The sequence below is a fragment of the Syngnathus floridae genome, chromosome 19 (genome assembly GCF_059516105.1).
Source record: "Syngnathus floridae isolate MCC-2025c chromosome 19, RoL_Sflo_1.0, whole genome shotgun sequence".
NCBI lineage: Eukaryota > Metazoa > Chordata > Actinopteri > Syngnathiformes > Syngnathidae > Syngnathus > Syngnathus floridae.
Window position 1 is genome coordinate 10,213,332 of NC_142431.1, and position 9,518 is coordinate 10,222,849.

Here is a 9,518-nt window from a genome sequence, read left to right on the forward strand (position 1 = left end):
AAAATTTCAGGATCGTTTCCACGACGTCAAAAACATCAGGAGTATGTGGCAAGGCATACGGGCGATTACAGACTACAACTCACCCTCCCCCCCCCCCGGTGGGTGTAGTTGATGCTGACTTTCTAAATGGTCTAAATAACTTCTTTGGGAGGTTCGAGGCACTAAACGGCACTCCAGCAGTTAAAACTGTCCCCCATCAGGAAGAGGAGGTACTCTGCCTTGACTCCGCCGATGTGTTGAAGACCCTGAGGAGAGTCAACCCCTGTAAGGCCCCTGGCCCCGACAACATTCCTGGGCGTGTGTTCAGGGAATGTGCAAGTCATCTGGCTGGGGTCATCACAGACATTTTTAACACCTCGCTGGGCCAAGCCACAGTGCCGGCGTGCTTTAAGACTGCCTCCATCATTCCGGTGCCGAAGAAACCTCAAATCACCTCATTTAATGATTACCGGCCTGTTGCACTGACTCCGGTTATGATGAAGTGCTTCGAAAGGCTGCTTAAAGGTCACATCGTTTCCAGACTCCCCCTATTATTTGACCCGTTCCAGTTTGCCGACCGGCAAAACCGCTCCACTCAGGACGCCATCTCCTCCGTTCTTCACCTGAGCCTGGCTCACCTGGAGGAGAAGAACACCCATGTGCGGAGGCTGTTCCTGGACTTCAGCTCAGCGTTTAACACCATCATCCCACAGCATCTGGTAGGAAAATTGGAACACCTGGGCTTCAACACCCCCCTTCGCAACTGGCTGCTAGACTTCCTCACCAACAGACCTCAGTCAGTCCGGGTCGGACAGAACACCTCTGATGTCATCACCCTCAGCACAGGCTCCCTTCAGGGCTGCGTCCTGAGCCCCCTGCTGTGCACCCTGATGACACACGACTGCGTCCTCAGGTTCACCACCAATCACATCGTGAAGTCAGCAGACGACACAACGGTGGTGGGGCTCATCAGAGACAACAACGACCTGGACTACAGAGAGGAGGTGGAGCAGCTGGTGGGCTGGTGCAGAGAAAACAGCCTGATCCTGAATGAGGAGAAGATGAAGGAGATCATCGTCGACTTCAGGAAAAAACAGCCTCACCACGCTCCACTGATCATCAACAGCTCAGCTGTGGAGGTGGTCAGCACCACCAAATTCCTGGGGGTCCACATCACAGAAGACCTCACCTGGACTATGAACACTACGGCACTGGTCAAGAGGGCACAGAAGCGCTTGTACTTCCTGCGGAGGATGAGGAGAGCCCACCTGCCCCCACCCATCATGAGGACGTTCTACAGGAGCACCATAGAGAGCATTCTGACAAGCTGTCTCTCTGTGTGGTGTGGAGGCTGCACCGCCTCCGATTGGAAGAACGTGAGGAGAGTGGTGAGGACAGCAGAGAGGATCATAGGGGCTCCTCTTCCCTCCATTCAGGACATTTCATCTCAGCGCTGCATGTCCCGTGCCCGTAACATCATCAATGACCCATCACACCCCCACCATGGACTGTTCTCCCTGCTGCCCTCTGGGAAGAGGTTTGCAGCATCCGCTGCAGGTCCACCAGGTTCTGCAACAGCTTTTTCCCTGCTGTCATCAGACTGTTGAACACTAGAACTGTTGAGCTCTAAACTGAACTCTGCATCACACATTCACAGAACTGTACTTTATGACACTACGGACCTCTATCTTGCACTATCTCGCACTACCAACTTTACTGAACTTGTATAAACCCTTTAAATAGAAGTTTAATACATGGTTTAGCATTCCTCTGCACACTCTTGAATACTGTTTTGCCTACTTGCACTATTGCATAATTATCACTGCTGCACTTTATACTTATTTTTAATATATATATATATATATATATATAGTATATATGTATATATATATATTTTCATAGGGTATGTTACTTCTATTCAACTGCAATATCACTACTTTGTTGTAAGACGTATGCAACGGAATTTCGTTTTGTATGCACCATGTGCAGACAAGATGACAATAAAGTTTGTCTAAGTCTAAGTCTAAGTCATGTCAGGTCAGCTGTCTGGAGAGAGAGAGAAGTCAGGACCTGCGGGCGGAGCACCACCGTGCCACCGCCGCCATGACGGAACTCAAAAGCAAACTCCATGAGGAGAAGCAGAAAGAGTTAGCCATTACCAGGGAGACATTACTGCGGCAGCATGAAATGGAGCTGATGAGAGTGATCAAAATCAAAGATGGAGAGATCCAGCGACTGAATGCCTTGGTCCTCAGCCTGAGGGACGGCTCCATGGACAAGGGGATCCGCTCTATCCGTGTCTGACTATCCGCACGCCACGTCGGGCTTCGATGCGGCCGCTACCGTATTGTGTAGCTTGTCCCCAGTAAGCGTCGCGGCGCTCCGTTGCGGTCTCAACGGCCCGGTGTGGCGCAATGTCTGCTCAGGTGAGGAGGGGGGGCGCTTTGCTGGCGGAGGTGGAGGAGACGCGGCGGTGTCGGGAGACCGAGCGGTGTCGCCTCCACCAGGAGCGCGGAAGAAGCCCTGGCAGCGGCCCAGCAGGCCTGGCAGTCCCGAGCGGCCGAGCTCCGATCGGCTCATCACCAGCATCGGGAGGAGCTGAGCCGAACCAAGAGAGACTGCGAGAGGGAGATCCGCCGACTGGTAGGACTGATCAGATGCGCGGTGCGTGGCTATGTTCCCAATTTCGTTGTATACCTGCAGTGCAATGACACCTAAGGCATTCTATTCTATTCTATTTCACAAGAAGAAAATGTCCGGTTGCTCGCTTCGCTTTTGTCACAGCAAAGGTGTTCTAGTCGATTCAAGAAAAAAATTGGCCGGTTGCTCTCTTTGTTTTTGTCACAATTCTGGCAAATGAGTTTGCCCGCCTGCCTGAGCGCTCCCCGTTTGTACATCCAGACGGATGAGATCAAGCTGAAAGACAGAGCGGTTAGTGTTTTGGATGAAGCCCTGGGGCCGGCCACGTCCACCGCCTTCAGCTGCAGACTCAGGCTGCCGAGCAGCAGATCGCTGCCCTGAGGGATTCCCAAAGGGCGGGCCTAAACTACCCTGGAAGTGGGGTCAACGCCGCTACTAGCAATCCTCTTCATTGCGTAAGCCACCTCATCACACACTTGCAGTACGCATGACTTAGTTCGTTGCTGGAGGAAGGTAGCACAAAAACAGTTTTGAACTTTGAACGAGTGCTTGTGTGTGTGTGTTGCGGGGCGTTTTCAGTCTCAGGAGGATCGGGACACGCGACGGTTTCATCTGAAAATCGCTGAGCTCAGCGCAGTCATCAGGAAACTGGAGGATCGAAACGCCCTGCTTTCTGAAGAGCGCAATGAACTGGTAATTTATTGACGGCACGCTTGAAGGTTTGCGCTACGTTTGATGCGCGCCATCCAGCGAGGCACCCATTGCGCTTGCTTATTAGTTGAGCGGCGCGGCGAGTCGGTTGCCTGGTAGATGTCTTTTATTGGGAGCCAAAGCCACGATTCCGTTCAAACCGATGCAAAAGGAATGGATACGTTCTGGCCCGCGTGTTGTGCGTCTTTCACATCCCGCACTTCATGCTTGCAGCTAAAGCAACTGAGAGAAACAGAAAGCCAGTTTCTGCCACTCCTGTACAAAAACAAACGCCTGAGCAGGAAGAATGAAGAACTCTCGCTGGTGCTGTGTCGCCTTGAAAACAAAGTGCGCTTTGTCACCCAGGAGAACGAGGAGATGGCAAGCTTGGTAAGTCGACGCGGACAACGGCGGCGTGCCAACAGAGTCCACTGCATTTGTGTTCCACAGAGAAGGCCTAGTTCGCTCAATGACCTGGACCGCGGTTGCGGCCAGCAGGACGGTGAAATGGAGTTCCTTCAAGTTGTGGAGCAGCGGCACATCATCGACGACTTGTCCAAGGTCTTCAGGCAGGCGACTCGGTGCACGTACGGCAGCGCCGCGCTCGCTCGCTGTCGCCAGGAAACCTTTTCCGTCCAAAGCTTGGCCGGCGGCCGCCATCCAAAAAATTGGCCCCTTAAATTCCGACCTTTCAAGCAGGAGCATTGTGCGCACGCGTTTGAACACGCTTTAGACTTGTTTTGCCGTTTTCAGCAGCTCAAAGCTCCCGTTTTGTCAGCGCCTTTGCCACTCGCTGTGCGCTGAAAACGACGGACTTGCCCGGCTGCTCAGCCCGTCAACCATGAGCCGCGAGCGCGACGTCATTGTCTGTAGGCAGCTAGTGGCAAAATGCACCCTGTTAGAGTTGCGCTCGCTCCAACTTATTTTGCAAGAACCACACGGGAGACAAGTAAGTTCTTTTGGACACCTGCAGGTGGAGAGTCCATCCGTTGTACGAATGAAGTCTGACTCTCGGCTCCTGCACGAGCATTTTAATTAAGAGAAACAGGGTGGGTGTAAGAGTGGATTGAATAGAGGAAGCCCTTGACCTCTAGTCAAAACATAGCAAGGGGTGTTTTACGACTTTGTGTAGGAAGGGATAAGCGATAGGGATAAATAAGGGATAAATAATATTATTTATTACAGGTCGCAGTCAAAGTCAAAGCAACACAATGATACGATAAAGATAATCTGGAAAACCCTGACACACCCTGTAGTTGTCACTTTTGGAAAAGACGAGCGTCCCTCCAATCATCGCCGGTGACGTGTTTTTCAGGCTCTGGAGACAGGAGCTCATGTCAGAAATGTCATTGTGAGTCGCGTTTGTTTCTGCGCCGGAGCCGTTCGTTCCCTTTGCATCCAAAGAATCTCAAAGGCGGATTATTTGTGTCGACAGGAGAGAGATTTGCTGCTACGATACCGACGTCGAGAATCTCTGAGGAGGAACAAAGCGTGAGGTCCTGCAAGGTGAGTCTGTTTGTTTGCGGCTGCTTGGTGTTGCGCAAGATGAAATGGCCTTTTTCTCGCTATCGTTCCTCTCGTCGATTCATCGTGAGGTGTCGCTTCAGTTTGTTCAGAGAGATGTTTGCTTCCGCGCCCGCAGGTCATCGAAACATTTTACGGCTACGACGAAGACGTGTTGGTGGACTCGGACGGATCGTCCTTGTCTTTTCACACCGACAGAACCCCCGACACGGAACCCGAAGAGGTAGCCCGCCATTTCTGCCAGCGTATTGGCACCAAACATTCCTCTTCAGCCTGGAATCGGACTCGTCTTTGCGTCGCGGGTGCTTTGTCGCCGGTCTGACTGATTCTGGTACTAGTGCTGTGTTGCATTGGTGTGTGCATGAAGAGGCGGAGCTTCGCTACCGCCAGCTGACGCAAGAATATCAAGCGCTGCAACGAGCCTACGCTCTGCTAGCCCAGACCAGCGAAAGGGGACTACGACGCCGAGAAGGAGATCAAGGTGGCGCCCCTTCCCGCAACCCCCGGCCGGGTCGCAGCCTCCCCGTTCTCACCCAGCCTCGGGTGTTCTCTGGTCTGAAAGGAGGAGGAGGAGCCTCCCTCCTCCTCCTTTCAGACCAGAGAAAAGCTGATGGTAGAAATGGGTCACTATCAAAGCAGAGTAGCAGATCTGGAGTCAGCGCTGAAGCAACAAGGACAGGTAAGCTCATCAATGAGCACACCTTTTTCTCAGACAAAATAGCTACATTCTTCAGTCACTCATCCGTCTGGCATTACTGGACCAACCCCCCCCCCCCCCCCCCCCCCGAACGTGGCTGGGAAAATGCGGAGAAAAGCAAATGTCATTTTCCAGTCAACCAAAGAATTTGTGGATGAAAATGACACAACATTCCAAAGCTGTCCACGCGTTTGTCTCTTCTAGAATGTCAAGTGGGTGGAGGAGAAGCAGCTGCTGCGTCAGAGCAATCAGCAGTTGGCCGAAAAGGTGACGGAAAGAAAGGCGCTGGGCGGAGTCGCTTGGCGTCACACCTGTCGGGAAGCCCCGCAGATGAGGTCTGACTGTCTTTTCAGGTCAGGCGGATGGAGGCGGAAGAAGCGCGTCTGAAAGAGCACATCCAGGATATCCGAGACCAAAACGAACTGCTTGAGTTCCGCATCCTGGAGCTGGAGGTGGGAAGACTCGCACAAGCGTGTTGAGGCCAGAGATGTGACGGACGGACGGACGGACGGACGGACGGACGGATGCATGCCTCTGCCTTTCAGGAGAGGGAGTGGCGCTCCCCCGTCTTGAAGTTTCTGCAAGTCCGTTTCCCAGACGGCCTCAGCCCTTTGCAGATCTACTGCGAGGCCGAGGGCGTGAGCGTACGTAAGGCGTCCCTCGCAACCCTAACCTTAACCCGAGGTCCCAGAACACCTTACATTGCTCCTTGCGCCTTTCCCCCGGACATCGTCATCAGTGATCTGATGAAGAAGCTGGACATCCTGGGCTATAACGCCGTAAGTGTATGTCGAACTCCTTATGTTCGCACTCCACGAGACTCGGCGGCTCAAATGTGACTTTTGGAAGGCTTTGCGCTGAAAGAAGCTTGTTGACGCTGTGCCTTTGGGCTCTTGCAGAATCTCACCAGCGAGGAGCAGGTGGTCGTGATTCACGCCAGGACCCTTCTCACCCTAGCCGAGAAGGTAACACGCACGTCCACGCACGCTCTCGCATTCTGCTTATGTGACAGCAGCCTTTCCTCAGTGGTTAGAATACATCAAAGTGACCAAGTCAACACTTCAACAGAAGATGTTGGACATTGAAAGTGAGAAGGTAGACAGACACGCGACATCAGCCAAGGGGAACTCCGGCAATGTGCCCCAACAATTCTGACCTTGAGCTGTGCTAGGATATGTTCTGCAAGCAGAAGGGCTACCTGGATGAAGAGTTGGACTTCAGGAAGTGTTCCATGGACCAGGCTCATAAGGTAAGCCGCCCTCAAATCTCCCGCCGGACCACTGATGGACGAGGATTGCGGCCCAGAGGATCCTGGAGCTGGAGGCCATGTTGTACGAGGCGCTACCGCAGCGGGACTGCCCCGCCACGGACGGCGAAAAAGCCAGCCACGCTGGCGTGAATGACGTGCTGACGGCGGATCAGAGAGAAGAGCTTAGGAGCGCCGTGGACCAATGGAAGCGAGCCCTGATGTGCGAGTTGAGGGAGCGCGACGCTTGCATCCTCCAAGAGAGAATGGATCTGCTGCACAGCGCGCAACAGGTAAGGGCCCAAAGCCAGCCCGGCACTTACTTGCACGCTTACTGGCTTTTGAATGCCACTTTCCATTTGTCCGTCCTAGAGGAACAAAGAGCTGAAAGAATTCATCGAAGCTCAGAAGAGACAAATCAAACAATTGGAGGAGAAGTTTCTGTTTCTCTTTCTATTCTTCTCCTTGGCCTTCATTCTGTGGCCCTAACACCAGCTGGTGAGTGAGCTCCAGCGGCACCGCACTCGACACCTCCGATACACTGCCAGCCGGTCTCAGACGTTGGCAGACGCTCCGATGCCAACGTATACCCCCCGCCACGGTGACAGAGGCACCGCGTCACACCGGCGCTCATCCAATCAGAAGGCAGGAAAAGCAAATTCACATGCAGGGCACTTTTGAACCAGAAGAGAGCGCCACAAAAAACGGTTGTTGCCCCAAACGCGCACTAAAAAGGGTCAGAATAACAAGAGTCCCACTGGCCAGCCGGGGCCACCCGTCCAGCTGTTTCTTCAGGGGGGAAAAAAATTGGAGTCACCGGTGAGTACATTTTGCATTTAGCTCTGCTTTTCTGCTTCTGTCTTCAAGTGTGTGGCATCCTGCGATCAAAGAGTCAGCCAACCCCAAAGCGGTTGACCTCAACGTCCCACCACCATGCCTACCAGAGCAGGTGACGTGATGCTTTGGACATCCTTCCGTCTCAGATGCCCAAAAGTACTCTTTGCCACATCTGCGGCAATACGGTGTCTTTTCAAAGGTGCAAATAAATCCAGCGTGGGCGGAACACGCACGTCTTCGGTTTTTCCCGCTTTGTTTGTGTGACAGCTGTTGTGAAAATTTTATACAAATAAAGTTGTATAGTACAGGTTTGGCCAAGCCGCAACTCCCGAACCGCATGCGGCTCTTTTATGTTCATATCAACATTTGTGTGTGTGTGTGTGGGGGGGGGGGGGGGGGGGGGGGGGTTGTGCGTGTTGGCTTCACTTGAGTTCAATTTGGTATTTTGGTCAAAAGCGCATGTGGTGAAATTCCACAAAGTAGGATGGGCAAACACATTTCTTTAAACTATGAGTGTCAATTGGGCTCTCGAAATGGCAGGGAAAAGATGCACAGCAAAACGAAAATACGTAGATGAACACAGGACGTTTTAATCAGAGTGGGAAAGTTTCTATTTTTTGTTGAACGTGATGGCAAACCATTCTGCCTGATATGTCAGACCTCAGCGCATTTCAAAGATTCAAATCTTCAGCGCCATGCACTTCAGCTCACTCCATGCTAACATTGATCAGGCGTCGAACCCGCATCATCATGCTTAAGAGGTGGCCATGCTAACCAGTGCGCCATTATGTCAACGCATAATAACTAAGTCTACTGGTCAAAACAGCGGTTACTATATGACGTCGCTACGTCGTGGTCACGTGACGCAGACAAGACGTCAATGGACGTGGGCAGAGTTAACTTGTTTAAAAGGGAGTAGGCAGAAGAAATATTTAATTTATTTAAATCTATTTTGAGTGCACACCATTATGCCAATGCATAACAACTGTAAATCTACTAAACAAAACAGCGGTTGCTATATGACATCTGCCACGTCGTGGTCACGTGACATACGTGACGTCGATGGGCGTAACTTTCGCCGGAATTCAAATCCGCGGGGAGAGTTAACTTGTTTAAAAGAGAGTGGGCAGAAGAATTATTTAATTTATTTAAATCTATTTGGTGTGTGCGCCATTATGTCAATGCATAACAACTGTAAGTCTACTAAACAAAACAGCGGTTGCTATATGACGTCTGCCACGTCGTGGTCACGTGACGCGGACGTGACGTCGACGCCTACTGAAGTGAATTTTGAACTTTAGGCGTATCTGTATGTTGCATTAGATGATCCAATAGTAGCAGTAAGACTATCAAACTATATTTGCTGTACAGAGAAGCTTTAGTTTCAGTAATGTATAAGTACTTGGTAGAAGATAGAAGGGCCAGTTGTCCGTGACCAGGGAGAATTCAGTTTCAGAAATGTGTGCAAGTGGAAAGTGGCTGTTGTTGTCCATCACCAACAGCGCTGGTCAAGATCTCCTTTTTAGGACTGAAGTAAACTAGTAGATTGAAAACTACAGCTGTTACCCCAAGCCGTGACATCAGCTTCTTGTCAGGTATAAAAGCTACGGGCCTGACAAGAGGGGGGGTTGGTTCGAGCAGGGGTCGTTCGTTGGTCCCAGGGCTCGCCCTAGCGCGGGTTCGCTCGCTCTCGCTCGCTCCCCCTTTTGGGGGGGGGAGGGTTTTTTACATCCATGCCTTGGGCCACTCAACTTTTTGGAAAGACTTCACTCTGACATCGGTCGAATAAAATCTTTTCCCAATCAGCCGTGGTCCCTGAAGTGCTCATTCGTCGGGAAACAGCCACCGATCACCGAGTGTTTTTTGAAGACCAGCGAAGCAGCAAAAACCATATACCACATTTTT

At 51.8% G+C, this 9,518-nt stretch overlaps 1 protein-coding gene across 1 annotated transcript; it reads left to right on the forward strand.

Moving 5' to 3' along the window:
- Positions 1–4,717: 4,717 nt before the first annotated feature.
- On the forward strand, positions 4,718–6,369 carry LOC148382080 (janus kinase and microtubule-interacting protein 3-like). Its single transcript, XM_088362675.1, has 5 exons — positions 4,718–4,815; positions 4,952–5,512; positions 5,735–5,797; positions 5,884–5,982; positions 6,076–6,369. Exons 2-5 carry the CDS (start codon positions 5,444–5,446, stop codon positions 6,367–6,369), a joined length of 525 nt encoding a protein of 174 aa, XP_088218801.1. The 5' UTR covers positions 4,718–4,815; positions 4,952–5,443.
- The last annotated feature ends 3,149 nt before the right edge of the window (positions 6,370–9,518 follow it).

What these genes read in the sequence shown, in the direction of transcription:
- LOC148382080 (XM_088362675.1), top strand. Translation starts at nt 5,444, where the DNA reads ATGGTAGAAATGGGTCACTATCAAAGCAGAGTAGCAGATCTGGAGTCA. An exon ending in CGCTGAAGCAACAAGGACAG is followed by an intron (nt 5,513 to 5,734) that starts GTAAGCTCATCA and finishes TGTCTCTTCTAG; the next exon opens with AATGTCAAGTGGGTGGAGGA. An exon ending in TCCGCATCCTGGAGCTGGAG is followed by an intron (nt 5,983 to 6,075) that starts GTGGGAAGACTC and finishes TCTGCCTTTCAG; the next exon opens with GAGAGGGAGTGGCGCTCCCC.